Below are 24,947 nucleotides of genomic sequence, written 5' to 3' on the forward strand. Positions count from 1 at the left end.
GGGAACTGTGATTGGGAAGGAATTACTATAGGTTGCTTCTTCCCTACCTCCACCCTCACCTTCCAGGAAGATTATAGGAAGACAGGTTTTGGACTACTACCTACTGGATTGCTACCCCAAACAAGGATTACCACAACCTTTCTATCTACTGTGGGTTATCTAGGGTAAAAGACTTCAAAAATTAACACACCTGAAATTCCAGCCAAATAAACTTGATGTCCTGGATACGTGATGTACCAATAATAAACAAAGGCATAAAATGCTTTTTAACACTTTATTTCAACATAACTATACTTATAATACACTCATACTGGTTAATAGAATGCAATTTAACTTATCCTACACAATTTGGACCAAAAACTTGGTACATGGTTTGCTTTAAAAAAAAAAAAAACCGATCTGCAATCTGGTTTATTTTTCATCTATTATAAATGTATAACTCCATCAAATGCTGCTAAAGCAAACAGCAAGAACCTTGAGAAATTAACCTTTGGTTTGTCTCTGAAACATAACATGTATTGCACTGTAGAAGCTTATAAAACTGGTGCAACAAAACATTATAACGTTTCAATGCCAGCTTACAAAGTTCAATAAACTAATGGATGCTGAGGAGTGGGAAGAGCCTATGTATATATACGAAAATGTAAAATCTATCCAATCTAGTTAATATTGCATGTAGATCACAAATCTACACAAACCAAGATTCAGATAATTTCTTAAATCTGAATAACACTATCAGTCCAGTTTATCTGCTGAGGTCAACAAGGTAACTGCACAATAGCTGTTTTCCTGATATGTGCAAAAAAAGAAAATGAAGTTCCTTCCAGCTTTTCAGTCAAGAACTGAAACTACAGGAAAGGTATTACTTCCATTGTCAACATTCATGGGGTGATACGTGATGACTTAAGCTTAAATCTGAATTAGCATTCATATGCAAAATAGTCCCCAGAGTTAAAGACCACTTGACTTTAGAAGTGACTCTATAAAGTAAAATGGCCCTTCTTGGAAGACTAGAGTAAAACACTGAACCATAGTTGTAAAAAAACCGTAACAAAAAATGCAGCCCTATGTGAATTACACCTCAATTTACCAAAAAAAAAAAAGAAAAGAAAAAGAAAAAAAAAAAGCAGTCCCATAGAAGCAGCCCTGAAAAGAGGAAAAATATAACTTAAAATATCTTGAAAAACCAATGTGAATACAGGTTCAGAAGACAGTTAAAATTGATATTTTTATATGGCTACCTAGGATGAGGCTTATAATGTATTCTAAGTATTTCAACTTTCTCTCTAGTACTAATCATTAATTTACAAATAACGTGTTTAGTTTTTATTCCTTTATCAAAAGGGAAAATTCTAGCTTCAATCCTATCCAGAAGGGGAAACTGAAAAAACAAAAAGATTCAAACAGTCCCATGCAAATACCACATTTTTCAAATGAACTCCCAACTAGACCAGAAGTTCGTATTACTAACATAATTTTCACTGAAACAATTTTTAATAAGTACAAATACATGGCATTAAGGTTCAGAACCTAATATAGGCCTGACAATCAAATCCTTATTTTCTGGAATCAAGGACTCAAGTCCACTCAATTTCCAGTAACAATATTTTCACGGATCACTTTAATAAAGGGTTGTAATTTCCTTCATACTTCTGCTTTGGGCATTCTAGTCTTAAAATCTAGATAAGAAAATTGGTCCAATTCCTCAGAAATCAAATCTTTTTCTTTTAAAGTATCAACAAATCCACAAAAACCTATTCCCCAAACTGATCTCCAATCTATAATTTGTACTTAGCATGAATCTTTTCATATATACTGTAAAAAGTAACTTACACAAAATGTACCCATGAACATTAAAACTAGTTGTTAGAAAGATTTAACTAGACTTATAATTTAAGATTTAAAACATAAATATTTGCAGCTTGATTTTATGTTGACAATGATTGTCGGAGCTGAGAATTCACCCAGAGTTCAACATCATTTACAAATCTCCATCATGCACACAAAACACACAAGCAAAATACAACTTACTCCTCATGTCTTGAGGGAATCTTCCGCTTCTTTAAATCTTTGGCCTCCCAATTCCAAATTCAAATGCCTTTTAGCTTAAACTTCAAACTTTCAGATTTTTAACAAGTTTTCCACCCACACTTCAATACTTTTCCTACTTTCATGTTGCATTGCCAAACTCTGAATCCTGCCTCAGAGATCACCAGACAAAAGAAAATAAATGAAATACAGAGTGGTTATTTCAGAATACAACATGGGAGGATCTAAACTGTTCAAGGTTCCCTACTGGGATCATACTTTATTGGATTACAATGAATAACTGCTATCAACAAGAAAAATTCTTTGTTAGACTCCTTCATAGTCTTTGATGACTGGCTAAAGAACCTACCAACAAAGCCTGGGAGTACATATTCCTCCATACAAAGTGTCCCCATAGGAACACCAGAACAGCTGCAATTCACTGAGGCCTCACCTGGAAAAAAGGCGGTCACAGGAACAGCCAGGACACCCACAAGTAGGTGGAGATCCCTGAGAAGTGTGATTTTTAATCTGGACTGTACTTAAGTTTCACCAGCCTTTTTCATTGTATTCATAGGAAGTTGCAGCTGGTCTACCAGCACTCACACTACCTTTCTTATCCTAGGTTTTCCATATAATTGCTATGGCTTTGGAATCTCACAAACATATTCTGTATAACCTGAAAGAGTAATTACGTCTCCTAATTCCAGGTTTGTATTTCCAAATATCATTTACAGTTCTTTATTCAGCTGAGTAGACAAATAAACACCAACCATCTGTGAAAAAAGATTTTCCTCAAGGATATAACCTAACAACTGTACATGTAGGAAGCAGCTATACTAAAACAGGCCAAAATTTTTTACTGATGGTTGGTATTTGGGATAAAAATCCATTCCACATAGAGCCTAGTGGTTCATTTATTGTAAAGTTCAAACAGCTGTGAATTCACAACATCCACTTAAAATAAATAACTTACATGAAATGCAGATTCTGGCATAGATGTGAATATCAGAATCAATGAATTGAACCTGCATGTTTCATTTGCTCACAAATTTGCACACACTAATAATCTGGAAAAAAAGAAAGTTGCAGCAAAGAAAAACAAAACAAAACATAACAAAAAACCTGCCCTTTTGCAAACAAGATTAAAAGCATCCCTCCAAAGAGGAAAAAAAATACAGGCAAATACATGTATAAAGTACTACTGTTCAACACAAATGCTATTTCTACAAAAAATGTAACTGCATAGATTTTTTAAATGTGCAACGTATTAAGCCATTAAAGCACCAAAATTAAAAAACACACCAAAATCAATGTTTTTTATGATGATTAACATATACACAAATAAGTACATTTGATCAAAACTCAAGAAGTAAATACCTGGACTGATACAATGTCCATTGTTGGGAGAATTTCTCTTCAATTTAAATGTCTCTTCTCATCACTAAAACAATTTTAAAGTGCTAACTTTATATAAAGCAGGCAAATACTCAAATTGCTTGAGTATGCCAATTTTTATAGAGCTAAACAAGGAACTAAGAATAAACAAAGTGAAAGAGGAAGACAGACATGGGAAAAAAACTGAGAAGTTGTATCTGGGCAAAGCAATAGAATATGTAGTATCACCTGGGCCTTACTGGTTCAATTAAATGCATAAGCTAACAGATTTAGGTATCTGCTGGTTTAGCACACTAACTCCCTTGGATTTACTAAAATTTACATATCAGTAGGTATACGGAGTCCTAAGAGTGCCATTTAAAACTCAAGACTGAACACTTATTAAAGCAATTTTAAAAACAAAAAGTTGTCTGCAACTACAAATGAAGATAAAATGTCATAGACCTTACAAATTAAGAACTGAAGCTTTCTCCAAAGTTTAACTACTCCTGCCCTTGAGCTGCCTTTTCAAGGAAGTACACATTAACCAAATGACGATTGAGGTGTTTGCTGTAATCTTTCTCCTTTCTAAAAGACCGATCACAGAAGATACAAACAAAATCTCCCTCAGTCACCTTGACTGCGGAGGCTTCCTTTGCATTCTTTCTACTAGCTTCTTGTGGAAGTTGCCGAGCCCCATTCAATCCAGAATCATCACTATCCTCTGACAAGTTGTCACTTAGGTCACTTCCGTCGTGACTGTGGATGCCTTCGTCTTCATCCATTTCCTGAGACTCATTTACTGCCATGGTGACAGGAGGTGATGCCACAGCAGTTTTGGACACTGCTTCATGTTTCTCCAGTGGAATAGGAAGAAGCGGTGGTGGAACTGGCTCTTCAACTGCCAAGTCTCTGCCAGAGGGATTCTCTGTTTTGTTCTCCTCAGTATCCACTTCCATTTCACAAAGCACAGTGTCAGCTTGATGTCCACCATCTAAAGTTTCACCCTCTGGCAAATTCAAGTTTTGTTCAGAGGATGAAATAGGGGCAGATTCCTTGGTAACAGCAGCAAGACCAACTAGACTCTTATCTGCCTCTTCTGCTTCCACTTTTTGAAGAGGGGCTTCTTTATCTCCTTCGTCTGCAGTGAATAATTTTTGGTCTTTTGTCTCCTCTTCCTTTACGTTTTCCTTTGGCAGAGGTGGTGACGGTGCTAAGAGATCCTGTGTACCGGCGCTTTCCTTTAGAAGCGGCCTATCTGCAACAGGCACTAAGCCAACTTCAATAAGGACCTGCTCTTTCTGTGCTACTTCACCCTGCATGTTGGACTTTTCCTTATTATCTTTTCGAGGAGACCTTTTGGGGATCAGCTCCGTGGGAGGAGGCGGCTCCATCTCAACAAGCCCCTTCTGAACAACCTCGACCTCAGCAGGCCCCATGGTTAGAGGAGGCTCCATGTGCACAGGCCCCTTCTGAACAAACTCGACCTCAGCAGGCCCCACGGGGGGAGTTGCTTCCGTCTGAACAGGCCGCCCCTGAGCAGATGCCGTGGGAGGCAGAGGCTCTGTCTGCGCAGGCCCCACCTGTGCAGGCTCCACCTGAGAAGGCCTCCTCTGAACAGTCTCCCTCTGAGCAGGCTTGCTGCTTTTTTTACATGGTTTATTTTTCAGAGTCTTCTTCTTCGTACCTTTTTTCATGTAAATATTTTGTTTTTTATTCTCATCTACTTTGCTGTCACCCTTTGGCACTTCCTGACTATTTTTGGATTTGCTTTCTGCCTTCTTTTTCTTTTTTGTCACAGGTTCCTCATCATTAACAGGATCTTGCAAGGAATGGGCTTCAGCTTCCATCTTCCTTTTGCTTTTCTTGGTTTTAAAGGTTTTTTCTGAGTTATTTCCTGTATGCACATCTACTTCTTTAGTTTCCGCGGCTGATTTGCGAGTTCTGGTAGCCACTTGGGTTGAGGCACTACTGCAAGGCTTTTTCTCTTTTGAAACATTATCTTTTTTCTCCACTTTTACAGACCTCTCATTTTTCTTCCCAGACACATCCCCCTTTACTTTCGTCTGCTCTGTTTCTGTTTTCTCATCAGTAATTTTGTTATCAGGCAAGTCAGCCTCTCGCTTTTTGGTTTTCTTCAGTTTCACTTTTGAGACATCCATTGTTTTATCAGGGCAAGTAGGATGCTTAGATTTGAAGTGATACTGCAGATTGCACTTCTTGGAAGCTGCATAGTCGCATACAGGGCAATTGAACTGCCGTGGATTCACATGTAGCTCTACGTGTTTTTTGAAATTACTTCTATCTGCTGTTTTGTAGTCACAGTGTGGGCAGTTAAGAGGTTTAGGCCCATTGTGAACCTGTCTTGCATGGCGGGTTACTTCGTGTTGATTAGAGGCCACATAACTGCACTGGTCACACTTAAATGGCTTCTCACCTGAAAGTAAACAAGAGATGTCACAGAAGACATACATGAAGAAATGAATTCAAGATCTAGTCAATTATACTTACAAGGAATTGGATACATGTTAAAAAAACAAACAAAAAACCATAAAAACTATTTCTTGAAGACTTTATCATGCAATTTACATTCACCATATTTATTTGTATATCTTTTCCCTATCCCTTGACATTGATTCTCACACCAAATGGAGGAATAATTATCTCAGTTAATCCTCATCTTCTAAAAAGGTCATCAAGCTAGGGCTCTTGAGTACTAGTAAAGAACACAGATTCATCAAGAAGTACACAACAATTATTGCCAAAGTTACTTGGGCTCCCCATATTAATTTTGGGGCAAGGACATTCAAAGAGAGAAGATAATTTTTAATTTTTTATGTTTAGCTAAAACAAATGTATAATGGAATAAAATATAAAATTTCCATACATTTAAGATAAACCTTGAGACTACAAAAGAAGTATCTTACATTCTAGGCTACACTCCCTTAGCTTCCATGTCAGAATTTTAAAACAATCCTTTGACCTCAAGGAGCAAATGGGAGCAAATGACTTTCTCTCTAAATTTAACTCTTTTGTCCATTGTGGCAAGAGCTGAGTCAAGTTTCACTCAGCAGACTTTTCCAGTGACAGAGTCGCTATTTTACAACAAACATAGACAAATCAGAAATCTGCTCTTGATTTTTTCCCCACCTTCTTCTAAAGAATGGGCAAAGAAACTAGGTAAATGAAAAGGGGCACACAAATAGATATGGTATGTAAAATAAGCAAAGAAAGTCATAATCACAGGTACATACAAGACCAGAAGCCCCCCACCCCCAAATTAAAGGCATAAAATTAACTCATTCTACCTGAATACATACCCATCTAGATCATACTCTAGTAAATATTACCAAAAGGTATCCATACCCCACTGGTCCAACGGAATGCATAGCAGAAAAATGGAAATTGACATTTATGAAAAAGTCATCTCTCAAACATTCTCATATTCATATCAAATCTTATTTCTTTCATAAAGCAATAATACTCAGACATTAAGTAAAACCATGTAGATAGTAAGCTTTACATGATTAGAAGATATCTGATAATAAAATACTCAATCACAGAAACAAAAATTTACCCAGGTATGACAGACTGAATATGAAGCTAACCGGACAACTCTTCTGCATTTGTCCACTAACAGATTCACAGAGGTTTCTAACAACATGCTATTATTACTCTATACTTGGCCCTACCTTGTCCTCTCCATTGAATGATTTCAGTGGAGACAAACATTTGCTTAACATAGACACAGAATGGGGAAAATATATGTGGAACAGATGTTAAGAACTTGTTCTACAGTAAGGATTTCTGGGGCGGCGGGGGGCAAATATGGGCTCTGCAACTTACTATGAGATCTTCAGCAAACTACTGAAAACTCCTTTATAAGGCTTGATTTCCTCATCTGTGAAACAATGTTAGGTGTTGTGGGCTATAATCTAATCCACATACAGCACTTAGCACAGAGTGGATAGCCAAGCAGTCACTATGCATTACCTGTAAATCATCACTTTTGGAATGAGCTGGTAATTTTCAATATGAGTAAACAAAATGGAAGATTTCATGTGTTTATCCTGCTTTACCAAATAAACCCTACCTCCGAGTAAGTAAATAGCTAGTGAATGGATTTTACATCTTTAGGAAAACATTTGCTCTCATAAAAAAAAAATTATAATGAAAATGTTGCCATTTTAAAAGCCCCAATGAATAATGGTATTTATAGAGCCAGCATCAAGCAAGGTACAAGCCTCCACCTATGAAATGCTCAGGGAATCGGAATTTGCAGGACTCTTTTAAACTATGATGGCATCATTTACTTGCTCCATTCATCCTGCCTCCATTTTTGTTTTATTGCCATTAAATCTTTCTTGTATTAAAAGATCTAGTCATCAAAAGTTTAGTTTATTAGTATCTAGCTGATTATAAATCTTTTTGCCCTGTACCAATAGTTTTAACTTAATTCTCTTTTCCAATTCTAGTAATATTTACCTGTTTTTCATCTTTATAAATGTGTCGGATGTCTATTTTATTCTTTCCAAATTAATGTATAGATGTCAGGCAAATTCAAAAGGAAAAATATTTTTACAAGCTTTACACATTCTTATTAAGAATAGCTCAGAAAAAATAGCAAGGGAACGTTTTAATTAAAGAGTAAGAGGGGCATATAATTGATTACTACTCAGCACTAAACACAAAGTTCTGATAATGCAGCATGGGATGAATCTCAAAAATATTTTACAGAAGAACACAATGTTTTTTGATGGAAGTCAGAGTATCAGGTGAGGGGAGCCTGGCAGTACTGTCAAGGAAGGGTAAGGAGGGAACTTTTTGAGGGTGGTAGAAACGTTTCATGTCTTCACCTAGGCAGTAGTCAAACAGGAAAAAAAACACATAAAAGTCACCGACCTATATACTTAATGTGTGCATTTTCATGTGTGTAGATTAAGCCACAATAAAATACTGCTTAAAAATTATTTCAAAATTCACAAGAAGATTCTCAAACCATGTTTCAAGTGGCCCAGCTTTTAAAATAGTGTCTCCATAATAATCATCAAATATTTGGTGACAGGAAAATAAATTTTTTTTGCTGAAAAAAAAAATCTTTTCTTTCCTTCTTAAAAAGAACAGTCAATGGAGGTGGAACTTGGCAAGCTGTTAATTCCCCTTAACGAATATCCATTTTGCTCATAATGGGAAAATATCCAAAATGAACTCCTATGCTACCTAATCGGGGGAATTATCCACACCCAGTGTGTTATCTACAAAAATATCAGAATGGCAAGTACAAACTGCATGTATTTCATCCAGGATGAAATGGTAGCATATCCTGAGAATATGAAAGGAAGAGCTGTGGATTACGTCAGGATCTCTAGACTATCCAAGTAAGATACCTTAAAACCATTATGTACGAACACCAATAAAATGCAGAGTAAGACTGGGACATTGCGCTGTACACCAGAAACTGACATGTTGTAACTAACTACTTCAATTAAAAAAAAAAATAAGTAAAATAAAACGCAGAGTAACACCTACTTTGGTGGGAGAAGACCTACTCTAACGGAAGTGCTCCAAGGAAATAACCAATGTAGTTTTGATTCATAAACCAATTTCTTTGTCATTTTAGCTAATCTCTTCCAGAAATAAGAGACTAACCACACACTTCTCTCCCCTAAAATACATTCACATGAACAGGAAACTCAATTCCTAATGTGACCTGTAAAGATCACAGGGAAGGCACCCAAGATATTCACTCCATGCAACCCAGTCAGAAAGATTACTTACCCAATTTGACCTCACTTAGCCTCAGTTGACTTGTACATGTCATCAGCAACTTATACTAAAATTATTAAAACACAATATTGGCTAGAAATAATTCGGCACACTCACACACAAAACAGACTGGCCATGCTTGCTTCCTCTTTGTGACTCACAAATTACTAGCATCCAATAAAAGACAAAGGCTCTGCTCTCTGTACTTTGCGATTCCAATTTCATTATGCTGTAGCTTCCTGAGCCATTTTCTGAGCCACAATGTCCTTTTAACACTGCTGATGACTGAAAATGAGGGTTGGGGAGTCCGAAGCCAAACCCTAACTCTTCTAACTTGGAGGAATGACAACCTTAGATAAAGCATTTATCTTCTCCAAGCTGCAGTTCTAATCTATAAACCAGGATTTAAGTATTCTAGTGGTACTAAGATTAGAAAAAACAAGTCCCAATTTTTCAGTACCCAGCATGCATACGATAAATACTACTATACATTATTAACACTTTTTAAATACTTACTACTTGAATACTGTACTGTAACAGCAACTACTAAAAATCACCTTTAAAATATAGCAAAGGAAGTTCAAGAGTAGGAAACATGCAGGCAATAATTACTGACTGGTGTGAAACACCATAGATAAACATTTATACAGTGACTAAAGTATTAGCAATTCAATTAAAAAGACACAAGTCTGTTGTCATTCTGATCCAGCGACACTAATAATAGGTCAATCAGAGATGACTTCAAGTGAGACATGTTATTAACTACAATACAAGTATTTAGATTTAATTTCCAGTGTACAAGGACACATAATACAAGGTACAGGGACAGAGAAAAAATGAAATGATGCCATGAGAAAGCAAGTAAGACAAATCCAGAAGAGGGGACATTCGGACAGGAAAATGGCATTTCTTCAATGCCTTAGTTTCCCCTTCTGTAAAATGAGGAAAGTAGAACTTATACACCATAAGATAGCTATGAAAACAAAAATGAGATAACTCATGAAAAGCACTTAAATATTTTTTTATTTAAGAGCTAGAGCATGACTATTAGTAGGACATGATGTCTACCCTCAACAAAGCATCCATGTTACCCGCAGGAAAAGCAAGCAGGAAGCACCCAAAAGTAATACTAAAATCAGGTTTCCAGTTAAGTGATGCAATTCAGTAGCTTTGGAGATTAAAAAGGAACACTCAACTTATATAACATGATAGGCATGTAAGGTCAAGAAAGGCCAGCAAGCATGCTGGGTCCCCTCACTGCTGCTCAATTTAGAATCCATACTGTAATCAAGTCTTACTCAACCAGTGACATAAAAATATCCACATCCAATAGAAATAAAATGCGAGCAACATACGTAACTTTAATTTGCCTAACGGTCACATTACAAAGATAAAAACAAAAACAGGTAACATTAATTTTACTACTTACTTAACCCAATATATTCAGTATCAGTATTCAGTAATTAATATTTAAAATATTTTGCATAATTTTCTTGATACTGTTTAAATTACGGTATATATTTTATACATCTCAATTCAAACCAGCCACCTTTTACAAGCCCAACAACCACATGTGGCTCCTGGCTATCTAATGAAACAATAGAACTGTTAACTTCAGATAACTGGTAATTGTTAACTTGAGGGGATTGGGTCTAGACAGACTTTGGTAAACAGCAAGATTTTTGCATACTTTCTCCACAGGGGTCTATACTGTAAATCCAGGAGACTACTCTGATCAGATGTGCCTCTTCACCAAGGGTCAGTGAGGCCAAAATGAAATAATTATCCATTCAAGACTATCTATGCTGCCTATGGCTTTTTACCTTTGCCACTCTACATATTTTGATAGAGGACCAGTTCTGCTTGGTGATCATGATAATTTCAGTCACTGGAGTGGATGAATCTCCCACTTATAGTCCTGCATTTTATCTATTATAGGTTAATAAACTGGGATCCTGGAATATCTATCATTCTTCAAAGTTTGGCTTTTGTAAATCAGTACTCAGAAGCCCTATCAACTCTCAAGACAACAAACCCAAATTTAAGGACCTAAGCAACTAAGAAGGAATCCCTGGAACCAGAACCACACACTATGAAACTTGGCGTTATACTGTGTTTGGGGGCATTGTGGGTTGGGGGGTGGAGAAGAGTCTGGCAGGAGTATGAGGAGGTAGAGGTTATTTTAAAAGGATAAGCCAGCCTTGGTCTATGATAGCTGTTCAACTTTTATTACGGTTGTGGAACTTGGTAAGATCTGGTAACAATTAAGGACCCTCCTCCCTTCTGGGTGCACACATACATTTACATTCAGTGTTAGAAATTCCACCTATGGACTTCTTGGTTAGGAATCTCCATTTAAATACAACTTCCACACTAGTAAATCCCTAATTTTTAACTCTGATTTCAATATTATATTAAAAATAAACCATAAATAAGGACCCAGTTCCAAGTCTAGAAGAACTTTCTTATAATGGTAGTTTACTAAAAATGACAGAAAAGTTTCATTTCTTACCAACCTGAATGAGTACGCATATGTCTGGTTAGGTGAGTCTTCTGAGAACTAGAGTAAGGACAAAGTTCACATTTATATGGGCGTTCGCCTGTAAAAATATAATAACTAGTGTTCATATATAATAAGGCAGATGCAATTCTCACTAACAATATACACATCATTCAGTACTGAACATTTTTTCACAAGAATTTTCCCCCCTATTCCTGGAAAAATGACCAATTTTTATCATGTATTAGAAAGGTAAGCAATTTAATTCAGAATACACATAACTAGTTATTTCAGCTTTGCTGACAAAAAAAAAATCATTGACTTTCTGAATCCACACAGCCCTTTTAATTTTCACAGTAATGCCATGTTACTACATTAAATATTAAGAACTGAAAAATTATCTTGATCAGGTATCAAGGAACTTTTTAAAAAATTAGAATTACTCTTAAAAAACAAAAACAAGCAAAAAAAAACTACTCAAATTCTACTCAAATTTTCTGATGCTATGGCTTGGATAATTTTTTTTGATCCTTGAAATGATACATCTCCACTGGAAACTGTTAGCTTAAAGCAAAAATATTTTTGAGTGGGGAGCCTGTTGTTTTAAGCTAAAAGTTTCAAGTGGTAGATAAAAGGTTTATGAAATAGTCAAGTCAGTGTTAAAGCAAATTATAATCATAAAGCCACAGGAAGGGACTGAGAGCAACTGAAGACAGGAGGCCAGTGATTTATTACTAAAGAATTTAAAACTCAAAAGCAGGAAAGGTGTATTTTTTGGACATGGGTTGTCACCACAAAACATTGAAAAAAATAGTCTGATAATTTGCTTTCATCTGTTCTTTGGCCACAAGATAGTAAGTATGACCTTGGGCAAGCTTCCTTATCTGTAAAAGTAATAATAGCACCTTCACTTCCTAGAATTGTGAAATTTTAAATCAAGATAATACGTGCAGAACACTTAACACAGTGTCTGGCACATAAAACCCTCAATAAATGTTACCATTTTGTCTATATATGAGTTGTAGTAATAGATGTGTCTTTAAAAAGGGGCAAGGAAAAAGACAGCGTGGAAAAACAAAAGCATGTGTTGATGAGTGTGAAATATGTTCCAAGACACTATTCAGCTGTTATTAGCCAGTAGTTACTGATAAGCTGTAAACAGAATGCCTACTTTGTTTGAATGCCTACTTTGACCCGGAAGAATTTTAAGACAGCTTAAAAAATGTTGAAAGTAAAAGAAAAAAGTTAAAAATATTTTTGTAAAGAAGATACACAAATGGCCAATAAGCACACAAAAAGATGCACAATATTATTAGCCATAAGGGAAATGCAAATCAAAACCACAGACACATGAAGACTTCACACCCAAGGATGATTACAACCAAAATGACAAATGTTTACAAGTATTTGTTATGATATGGAGAATTTGGAACCCTTGTACAGTACTGGTGGGATAGTAAAATAGTGCAACCACTTTGGGAAAAAGTGTCAGTTCCTCAAATGATTAAACATAATTACTATATGGCCTAGCAATTCCATTCCTACATGTATATTTACCCAAGAGAAATAGAAACATGTGACTAAACAAAACCTTGTATGTGAATGGTCACAGCGGTATTAGTCGTAACAGCCAAAAAGTAGAAATGATCCAAATATCTATTAACTGATAAACAGATGAACAAAATGTTACTTATCCATATAAGAGCATATTATTTGGCAATAAAAGGAAAACAAGTACTATATACATGACATGGATGAATCCTGAAACATTATACTAAGTGAAAGAAGATAGTTACCAAGGACCACATATTATATGATTCCATTTATATGAAATGACCAGAATAGGCCAATCCACAGTTAATTATATGGTATGTAAATTGCTATCAATTAAGTTATTACCAAAGAAAGTTAATGGAAGGAAAAAAAATAGCATTACAGATTAACATGAAGGATCAACTAAGGATAATTTACTTTTAAATTCTTTATAACAAAATAGATTGCTTCTATTTGTGCAATTCACCAAAATAGGCATAAATACTCTAGAAAAACTAGTAATTTTTCAATCACACATACAAAAATGTCACTTTTTAAAGCAGAAATTCTGAACTGGTTAACTATCAAAACCACAAAATAAAAAATCTCTTGATTGAAGACTCAAATGAAAATCCTCAGACTCCACCAAGATAATGACCCATAAAAAGTGATTTGGAACTTTCAATCTTAGTTGCATGTGACCTTGGGCAAATCACTTTAGGCGGAGGTTCTCTCATGAACACTTACCCTGTTTTTTTCACTAAATTGTTCTGAAGATAAGCATAGAGAAGAAATGACCTAACCCTGAGTACTCAATCAAGAACATAAGAAACCTACTAAGTGAATCTTACAGTAGGCTACCACCTAAGTGAGAAATGAGAAACATGTGATTTCCAATGATGATCATTTACCTCTGCTCTACAGCATTCAATGAATTTATTTTTCCATAAATACAATTTTCAGAACTGTGCAATTAACAGCAGTGACCCTCTCAGAATTTACTAATCAAAATATTATCCTTCTATTTATACACCAGCAAATTGTTTAAAAAAAAAAAACACTTTATACTGTATAGCATAGGGAACCATATTCATTATCTTATAGTAACTTATGGTTAAAAAGAATATGAAAATGAATGTATGTATGTTATGTTCCTATATGACTGAAGCATTGTGCTGCACACCAGAAATTGACATAACATTGTAAACTGACTATACTTCAATAAAAATATATTTTTAAAAAAACACAAGGTAATACCAGGAGGTGAAAGTTTTCTAAAAAGTATTAAACCAAGTAAGTTTAATGCTAAAACATGTAATGAGATATATAAAACCAATGTTAGCTATGTAAGTCATAACCTTACTGTGGAAACCTTAAATTAATGTAGAGCAAAAGTAATGGATGATGAAGTATATAAAATAAGCCATTAAAATTAGTCACCTAGACTGTAATTAAATTAAAATAAACCACTATCACAAAAAAAATTAAGAAATGGCAAAAAGTAAGAGTTCCTGTTTAAAAAAATTTTTTTACATAAAAAATTGAAATTACACACCAAAACTGAAATTTCTCCAATTCTCTCCATTTTCCTTTTTTTCTTCTAAAAAAAGTCCTTAAATCAAATAATTTAGATTTATTGTTGAAAATATTTTTAGGTTTTTGGAAAATTTTTTAAATTGTTCAGTGACTCAATAATTTTGAAATCATCAAAATATAACTGACCCCCCCCCAAATCAAAATTTAATGAGGCAAAGGAAATGGGATGGCTGGTAATATTCTTTATGTTGACTTGCATGGTGATTATGAACACAAATATTTGTAGTAATTCATCATTGTCAATTATACCTCAATCAAAAAAATTCATGAGGGTGTACACACAAAAGTCATGCACTTGACCTTATGTCATAGTTACCATCTTAAAGCTCTACAGATAACAGCCAATTCTAAATTAGTTCCCGAGGTTTTAAAAAACTGTTAAAAGAATATAAAGTACTTATGGCTAAAGTATATATGGTATCTGGGATATTGCAGGTAAGCTTAGTTAAATCTAGCAGTTTGTTTAACTAAAACTGTTAAGGGATTAATGGTCTAGATTCCCAACTTTCATTTCCTATGTCATGCAGTTTTGACATGTTTGAATTTTTTTTACTTTTGAAATAAAATGGTTTTAAAGCCTGGAGACAATTAATCACAGGCTACAACAAATTGCAAAGAGAATGCAAATTCTTTTACTTGACTAGATTTTAAAGCTCTAAATTACACAGAAGCCATCTGCTGGGGCTTAGAATCCTGCTGAAAATGTCTTTCTTGTAATGGAATTTCATCTACAAGTTTTATTATTTATGTCTACCATGTAAATCAACATCAATTCCCCTTCTCACTATGATCCACTTAGCCTGGGGTTCAGTCCCACAGAGTGATTAACTCCTGCAAAAGGGATCTGATGTAAACAGCATCCCACAGCCCCTTTTCACTTGTGATGCAAAGAATACAGTACCACATTACCCTATCCATTTCGCTCAGACCAGTAATCAGTCCTCAAAAGTACCAATTCATAACAGGAAAAAGTAATGTAAATAAGAAAATTAACTATAAATAGCTACAAATGTTTCTTTTAAATAAGGAGACTCCTGAATTGTAAAGATTTGAAAGTCAATTTAAAAGGAAATAATAAAGGGCTGATGGGAAGAAAAGGGAATGACCACTGATAGGGGTTCCTTCTTGGGGTGAGAATGTCCTAAAACTGATTGGGGTGTTGGCTGTATAATTCTGTGACTATACTAAAACCAATGCGTTCCAATTTTAAATGGATGAATTCTGAGGTAGTGGAGTACATCTTAATAAAGCTATTATGTTTAAAAAATGAATTGCCAAATGTGACAAAATACAGATAACTTAAGTATAGGTGATGGGTACCTGTGGGTGCAGTAGGGCATTCTGTTTACTTCTGAGGTGTTTGAAATTTCTCACATTTTTGAGACTGTTCCATTTTTTGGATAGAGAACACTTACAAAGGAGAAAGGTCCGCTTACCCGTATGAGTTCGAACATGCTGAACATAGTTGTTTTTTCTGTCTGAAAAATAGTTGCATTTTCCACATGTGTATACTTTCCTTGGAAAATGGTTTCTCAAGTGTTTCCTCCAGTGATATTCGCTTACTGTGGTGTACGTGCAAATGATGCACTTGTAGACTCGCTCATTATCCCCGGCTCTGGTGTGGTGTTTCAGGTGAGCGGTATAGTGATCATATCGATTGGTATTGTAGCCGCAGCGGTCACAGCGGATGGGGCCCTTGGAGAAATCTCCCTCTTCTGCAGTGGAAGAGCCGGATTCCCTGGCTTTTGCTTGCTTCTCTGCACTTTCTTCCACAAAAAATTTCTTGGCACTATGAACTCGGATGTGATGCACAAACTGTTCTTCAGATTCTGCTTCATATTGGCATGGTTTACAGCGAAAGGGTTTGGTCTTCAAGTTCTTGCATTTGTCCTCTGCTACAGGTGTTTCTGAAGGAAGATCTTCATTTGAGCTGTACGTTTCTGGGGCAGCTGATACCTCAAACACAGGCTGTGGTTCCACAACACTGAGTTCCAAACTCTCCAGTTCCATGTTTTCCAGTCCACTGTGTTCACCTTTCGCTTCAGGAGACTCCTCAAGTCCTTCTCCATCACTATCTGAAAAATTGTTATCCCCAACAGGCATCAATTCTGCCATCTGTCTTTCTTCGCCAACCAGGTAATCACAGCAGCTGCCATTTACTTCTCCAGTTAGGGCCACATTTGCCAACATGATGAGCTGAGGTGCAGCCAGTTCTGCTCTGGAGAGATCAGGCAAGTCGTACATGTCATTAGACAAGGCCATGCCAATGCTACCACTGCCGGGGAACAGCCCTCCTCCTCCGGAAGACTGTCCCATTACCTGGGTGGCCATAACTGTGTTCTGTATTCAAAACAAAACAAAAAAACACAAAAGCACCACTTTAAATTACAACTTTTACTGGTCTAAAACCAAAACATCACTGTAATTCTTTGTAACTTAAATACATTTTCAGATATACTCTTTAAACTCAATCAGCTTCATTACTGAAAATAAGCCTTTAAAATATATTTTAATTCCAAATTCTCTTTACTGTAGTCACTGAAAAAAATTCTACAACCCCTAAGAAAAATTCTTTCAATTGTCTGACATAACTCTTCCAGGTCTACTACAGGTGTGCCTTCCCTCAAGCACTTCTAATTTTTCTGGTAGAAAAATGTCACCTTCATTTTTAGTGTTAATTTAAATTATATTTTAAATTCCATACATGAATTCCATACATGCTATCCTCCCAACTCCTGCTTCAACAGTTTACTGGTCTGAATCAGAAAGGTGAAAAATCCAAGTCAACTCTGCATTTTATTAAGTACAGTCTGGAAAGTAGAACCCTGTAATAATTGGTCAATAGTTTAAACCTCATATGAACTCAATTAACCACAAAAGAATAAACTAGAGCTGATCCTTGAACAACAAAGGGTTTAGGGCACTGACTTCCTGGTTTAGTCCAAAATCTGAGAATAACTTTTTTCGGTTTTTATTTTTATTTTTTGGTTGGGGGTGGTAATTAGGTTTATTTACTTATTTTTAGAGGAGGTACTGGGGATTGAACTCATGACCCTGTGACTGCTAAGCATGCACTCTACCACTTGAGCTATATCCTTCCCACTTTGAGGATAACTTTTGACTCCACAAAAACTTAACTACCAATAGCCTACTGCTGACCAGAAGCCTTACCAATAACACAGCGGATTAACACATATTTTGCATGTTATATGTATTCTTACAACAAAGTAAGCTTAAGAAAATCATAAGAGAAAACACATTTACAGTACTATATTTAATGATACCATAAGTTTGTGTACAAGATGAATCATCAGTATCTACATCCATATTGTCTTCTATGATACAAAATACTGTAGATGTCAAAAAAAAGTACAAATACTAGATACCAAAAAAAAAGACAATGTGAAAAAGAAATTCATATTTATTTAGAGGTATAACAATTTATGCACTGATGTGAGCAGCAATATGATTGCTTCCTGGTAGCCTAGCATACATGCAAATGAATGAATCATTTTTAACATTTTTATGGCATACAGTATTACAGCCATATTCATAATACAGTGTTGTAAACACCGTTACACTAAAAAAAAAAAACTTACCTATGATGGCAGACTGATAAACAGATGACCAATTAAGAAAAAAGCATACTGTACAGTAATGTAATTATTTGAAAACAAAGTTATAAAACAGTAGGAAAACAAACTGTCAACTTTATATTAAATACCAATCATTTTATACCTATGTAAGGATAGGCTATCCACTTCAATACAAGTCTTGCAAACCTTGTTCTACACAATGAACACTCAGGAGATAAAGATGATGACAAAAACATTTCAGGGCTCTAGCCATAGTTACTAGATTTTCACAACACACACACACACACCAAGCAAGTGTATTAACTGTACAGCATGATGATTATTTGCTACTCATTACGTAGAAGTGGGTCATCATAAAGGTCTGTATCCTAGTGGTCTTCATTCACATGGAGGCTGAGGAGGAGGAAGAGGCTGGTCTTGCAGTCTCAGGGGTGGAAGAGGTGGATGGGAAGGCAGGAGAAGCAGGCATACTTGTATGACTTGACAAAAATACATCCTAATTTCTGCCTAACTTTTTTGCCTTAGCATTCCTCCCAAAGCGTTTCTACGTGGTACTAATTCTTCTTCTACCATTTGCTTTAGTTTCAGTGCCCATATCATAGAAGAGTCCACGTTATAGGTCAAAAACAATCTTGAATAATCGGAACCCTTCTGCCAGAATATCAATTTGTTTTCTGGTACTGCTTCTTCTACATCTTATTCTTCAAAGTCTGGCACTGGTTGGAAAAGTACTCATCTCCATCAAGGCATCTTAATTCCTCTGACGTATTTATTAGCTGCTGAATTTTCTCTGGATCCCTATCCCTATGTTGAAACACTTCACTTTTTTTTTTTTTTTTTTGCCGTATCTAGAATCTTTTTCCCATTTCTTTGATTGGCTCTGTCATAAATCATGTGAAGTCATACACAGTATCTGGAAGGTTTTCTATGGCAGGAATTTATTTTTTCAGGCTTAATGACGTTCACAGCTTTTTCTATAACAATGGCATCCTCAATGGTGCAATCCTTCCAGAATTTCATGATGTTCTATCTGGGTTCCATTCCATAGCACTGACAATCTTTCCACAGAATACTATGTGTAATGAGCCTCTTTAAAATGCTTAACATCCCCTGAGATCTACAGGCTGAATTAAAGACAGTGTGTTTGGGGGCAAGCAGACCATTCTGACAGCTTCAGTGTCAAACTCACAGGGTTCTGTATGGCCAGGGGTACTGCCCAAATCAAAATACTTTAAAAGGCAGTCCCTTACTGGCAATTTATTTCTTGACTTCAGAGACTAAGCATTGATGCAACCAATCCAGAAAAAAGGGTTCTCGTTGTTCAAGCCTTCTTACTGTAGCACAACCAAAAGACTGGCAGCTGGTGTTTATCTTTTCTCTTCAAGGCTTGGGGGCTAGCAGCTTTACAGATAAGTGCAGTCCTGATCATAAACCCCACTATAGTTGCACAAAACATTGAGTCAGCCTATCCTTTCCTGCCTTAAATCCTCGTGCTTGCTTCTCTTATTAATAAATATTCTTTGTGGCACTTTTTTCCCAGAATAGGGCACTTCTGTCTGCATGAAAAACCTGTTGAGGCTGATATTATTTCTCAATGATATTCTTCATGGTTTTTCTCAAATCATTTTACAGTCCATACATATGCCTTTCTTACAGCAATCCTGCACCCACATAAAAGCTACATTTTAATACAAGATAAAAAGTAATTTCCCAAAATGTGCAAGGTTTTCAGGCCTGCTGGCATAGCTGCAGTGATGACTTCACGAATTTTCTTTTTTTTTTTAAACATTGGTCCTTAGGGTGGAATCTTTTATCCTGAAGTAGTGGGCAACTTCAAGTGCAGACATCAACCTCTGCGTACATTATCAAGCAATTCAACTTTTTCTTAGTCGTAACTACTCTTTCTTTGGGAGCACTTCCAGCATTACTAGTGTCACTATGAGTCCTTGGTGTTATCCAAGGTTTTCAGTATTGCACTGAACAGGTTCACAATTTACTGGAGAGTCTGCTCACAAGGAAATGATTAGCATCACCCCATGTTTTAAGTAGTTACTTACAACCCTTGAGCTCACTGAATTATTAACAGGAAGTGGCCGCAAAATTATTACAATAGTACAGTACGAACTATAGTTAATTTTATGGCGTTATGAGTTAATATTGCATCTTTACATTTGTTTACATTTCTCTAGATTAGAAATGATGCCATGAGTAGTGTGTTTGGGTAAGTTTTGATCAATTTTAACTTTTTATTAGATTTGTATGTATTTAATGGTAGTAAATGATACAAATATTCCAGTACCTACATATACTTTATGCACTCATGATGCACCTTTTTCTTTTTGATATTTCTAGGCTATGTGTATTGTCTGTAAATTTTTTCAAAATGTTGCATATCTCCAAGAAATTTTCCAATATATTTATTGAAAAAAAAAATCTACAAATAGACCCATGCAGATCAAATTCCTCTTGTTCAAGGATCCACTGTGCTTTGAAAACTTAACAGTTTCTGTTTTTTTAACGACAATCTCTTTAAAATAAACAAAAATTATGGACTTTTTTCCTTTGAAAAGGTTAAGTTTGTATTCAAAACCTCACACATGAAAGTAAAGAAACTTTCAAACCCTATAATAAAGTAACTGGTCAACTCATCTTCACAATCAGCAACTTTCTTGCATTGTGCTTGACTTGGCCCAACTGCCTAGTGGAGCCATTACAAGATCACCCTGAAAACATGTTGGACTTTTTAATAGACTGCCTTAACCATGTTACTTTCCAATCTAAAAGGTGTTATTCTCAAATTAGGTCTTCTCTTGCAAATTGGAAAAAGCAAAATAATTGATAAGGACTAAAAAAATTACGTTAAACCCAAAAAAGTAATCCGTTTCACCGACTGTACAAACCCAAACCGGTTGAGTTTCACGTACCAACGAAAGTTGGAATCAAATGCCATCACACAAAGCAAAAGCTGTTCAAGTGCTTAACAGCCAGGCTACTCGGTAACTTACCCAAACATCGACTTTTTTCATACTCCCCAAACCCTAACTACCAACTCTAAAGGAATTTGCACGTTGGTCAGGAAGATCGTCCAAGCACAGCCCGGAAACCCAACGTGCTGCACGAATTCCTGCGTGCTGCTGCCACCAGCGCCTGCCTCGGCGGCGGCATTCCGGACTGAAATAGGCATTCGGCCATTTTCTCAAAATACGTACCAAACACAAAGCAGCTCTCTGCAAACTCGGGCGCTCTCGCTTCCTCTCGGCTCGGCCCACTCACTGCCACACACCGACACCCCAACTCGCCGAGTTCCCCAACTCTCGTCCTGAAGCTTTTCCTGGGCTCCCCAACACTAAAGAAGGCAAGATAGGCAAACTCGGGGAGCCGCTGGGCCGGACCCAGTCTTCCCCAGTTCAGGCTGCCCCCTCCCGGCCCAAGAGCCCGAGTCCAGGAAGAGGGAGAAAAGTTACCGCGTCGCGCCGTCCCGGCTCCTCACCGGCGCTGGGCTCGCCCTCAGCAGAGGGCCGGGGAGCCTCCGCGGGCGCCCTCCCAGGGCGCCGGGCCCCGAGAGCCGGAGGGGGCCCCAAGCGCGCCGGCCGCCCCCCGCGCCCCGGAAGTTTGCGGGCTCACTCCCCAACGGCGCCGCGGGGGACGCGCGCCCGGGCCCCGCCGTCCCAGCCCGCGAGGTGGCCCGGCGCCGAGGACCCGGCCGGCCGGGCGGCCGGAGCGCAGAAACCGCTGTCCAGCCCCATTGGCGGAACCGCCCGGGCCCCGGGCTGACTCAACCCGCCCGGCCGCACTCAACGGCGCCTTCCGGCGAAAGGGAGAGGCCGGAGGGAGGGGGACGGGAGGGCCGCCGGCAGGCGAGGGGCTGCGGCGGGACCCGGAGCCGGAGGACGACGAGAGGAAGTTTCAGGACTAGGGCCCCAAGCTGCTCCGCTCCTCGCCACAGGACCCAACTCCGAGGGACGCCCGGGCCCGCGCGGAGGCGGCGGCCAGGCCTCAGCTGGGGAGGGGGTCCTGGCGCCGAGCCGCTCTCCACGGACGCCCCCGGCCCAGCCCCCGGGCCGCGGCTGTGTAACCCGATCCCGCGCGGTTGCTCGCCCCCGCCTGCCCGGGCCGCCGCCGCCGGAGCCATAGTATCTGCAAATCAGCCCTGGACAGCGCCTCGCTCCGCGTCCTTCCGCGCCCTCCCCCTCCCCCTCCCGCCGCCGCCCGGACGGCCCTCCCGTCCTCTCCCCTCCCCGCCACCGTCCTCAGACCGCGTCGCGCTTACCGGCCTTCCCTGACGAGGAGGGGTGACGACCCGGCGTCGCAGCTCCTACACCGACTACTTTTCTTTGTTGCTGGAGTTTCGGGGGAGGGGAGAGGGAGGGTGGAAAAGTTGGACGCTGGGGCCGTCGAGGCCCGCGAAGACGCAGGAGTGGGGCTGCACAGAGTATTGAGGCCACCGGTTCTCGCCTGGCCGTCGCCGCCTCCGCCACCGCCGGGGTCTGGGGTCAGGGGCCTCGACGGCGCTTGCTGGGTCGCTGCGCCGCGAGCTCGCGGGAGCCACACATTCCAACACAGGAGGCTACGCCGCGCACCCGGCCCGCGCCGCCGCCGCAGCCGCCGCCGCCGCCGCCGCCCGCGGGACCCGCCCCCTCGCCGGCGCGCGCGCCTGGCCCGCCCCGCCCCGCCCCTGAGAGAAGGGGGTTGCTTTGGGCCCCGGCTGGGCTCGGGGCGCGCTTAGGCGGGGCTGCGCGTAATTCGCCCGGCCCCCTCACCTTAGCTCTTAGGTCAAAAAAGAGGCGAGCCCCGCTCCCTTTCTTCATTTCCTTCGTAAACAAACAACAAAAAAAGTTATCCTCCAGCCCTGGCTGAATGCATGAGAATAGACCTGTTAAAAGAAAAATGTACAGGCTTTGACGTCCTCTTTAGAAGCATTGTTATCCGCCCTTTTCAAGTCTAAAGCACTCGAAAATACCCTTCAGAATCTCTTCAAGTCTCCACTATAGCCACCCTTAACTAATTAGGCTTCGTTTTAAAGGTCTACGATTTAAAAATAGGTATACCTTCCAAATTTTAAACAGTAAGCTAGAAAAAGGCAAGCAGTTCCTGAGTTGTCAGAAAATGTTTCGGGAAGATCTGGGACTAAAGTTGAAAGAATGAGGAAAGAAGGGACAAGTACCTAGACGTGGCAGGTAGCAGGTCAATGCTTAGCCTTCAAAGCACGATTTCAGTGTAGCATTTACCCTCAGATTACAGAGGATAAAGAGAGTGGTGAGGACGTAGAGGCTGCTTCGTGAGCAAGTCTCCGAGAGTACCCTGCCTCCATATATTTATAAAGTAGGGTGACCATGCATGTTACCTGGCACATAGTATGTTGAGAGAAAGTAGTCTCATGCACTCCTTCCCTTCTGTTTACACCAGAAACGTCTTATTAGTCTGCCTTTGATAACCTTAAATCACAGCTGTCCTCAGAAAATGAATGGCTCCCTTTAAACCTCTTTGTATGCCATTCAAGGCCCTGACTAACCAGATCTGGAGAAGCTGGACTATCACTAGTATTATAATAAAGGCAGCAGCAAGTGCCAGGAGAATTCAGAGTAGGGAGATAGTTTCTAACTAAGTGGATCTAGAAAATTCTCACAGTAGGTGATTATCCAGTCTAGCCTTGGGGAATTAGGAGAATTTCAACAGGTGGAAAACTGAGAACGGAACATTATACAAGGTGAAAACAGCAAGCCTCAAAACTCATCTATTGAGACTTCCCTAATTCATCCTCCAGCCCCTTCAGTTCCTTCTCTTTCAACTTCCTTCACTTGTCTAGCTTATGAGAAAGCTTCCAGACGCCTTACTTTCTTGGTCTCTTCTTCAGTAAACCTGTTTTCCTAAACCTAGACAATATATTATTAATTTTCCAGTGTCAAATTCAAGATGGAATGAAAGCCCTAATATGTTTAACTACCAAAGGTATTAATATTTAATACTAAATGCAAGCCCTCCCTATGAATCAAACTTTTCATCAAGATAAAGAGGAAACGAAAGAAATGCAGAAAGGAAGGAAAAAGGAAAGAAAAAGAACATAGAAGAGAGGGAAAGAAAAAAAAATGAAAGAGAAGAATGGAGGAGGGAAGGAAAGAAAGAGAGAAGGAAGGAAAAAAGGGAGAAAAAACTTTTGTAGACCTGGTGCAAACTTTTCTACATTTTTTTTCAAACTTATTATTTCATTTTTTTAAACTAAAACCTAATTTGAGGTTGCATGGCTTTTTAGATGCTGTAGCCCAGAGAACAATTCTGGTCTCAAAGACAATCTCGAAGATATAGACGTTCTTTCCTTTTTTCTTGTACAAAAAGGCAAAAATGAAATGTCTCTTTTTAAACTTACTAGATAAATGTCCTTCAACTCCTCAGTCTGACTGCTTACTGGAAATGTTTTATTAATTGCAAATTTATTCCCACATATTGTGATGCAAATAAAAGAATGGAAAATCGGCAGCTGCATTCATTTAAAATTAGCAGAGGCCCTTGTTCAAGAGATGGCATATTCAGAGTGACCCAAATTATCATGACAT

The 24,947-nt window shown here is 38.4% G+C and overlaps 1 protein-coding gene across 3 annotated transcripts; it reads right to left on the minus strand.

The window, feature by feature from the left end:
* Positions 1-260: 260 nt before the first annotated feature.
* LOC105077687 (RE1-silencing transcription factor) lies at positions 261-22,833 on the minus strand. 3 transcript variants are annotated; one of them, XM_074347282.1, is made up of 5 exons: positions 22,667-22,833; positions 21,606-21,742; positions 16,237-17,140; positions 11,688-11,771; positions 261-5,842 (listed from the first exon to the last, which is right to left on the minus strand). In XM_074347282.1, exons 3-5 carry the CDS (start codon positions 17,129-17,131, stop codon positions 3,909-3,911), a joined length of 2,913 nt encoding a protein of 970 aa, XP_074203383.1. In that variant the 5' UTR covers positions 17,132-17,140; positions 21,606-21,742; positions 22,667-22,833; the 3' UTR covers positions 261-3,908. The 3 variants fall into 3 exon arrangements, with proteins under 3 accessions (XP_074203383.1, XP_010964415.2, XP_074203390.1); XM_010966113.3 differs by lacking the exon at positions 22,667-22,833 and adding an exon at positions 21,861-21,997; XM_074347289.1 differs by lacking the exon at positions 21,606-21,742.
* Positions 22,834-24,947: the final 2,114 nt, after the last annotated feature.

The sequence above is a fragment of the Camelus bactrianus genome, chromosome 2, assembly GCF_048773025.1.
Source record: "Camelus bactrianus isolate YW-2024 breed Bactrian camel chromosome 2, ASM4877302v1, whole genome shotgun sequence".
NCBI classification, from domain to species: domain Eukaryota; kingdom Metazoa; phylum Chordata; class Mammalia; order Artiodactyla; family Camelidae; genus Camelus; species Camelus bactrianus.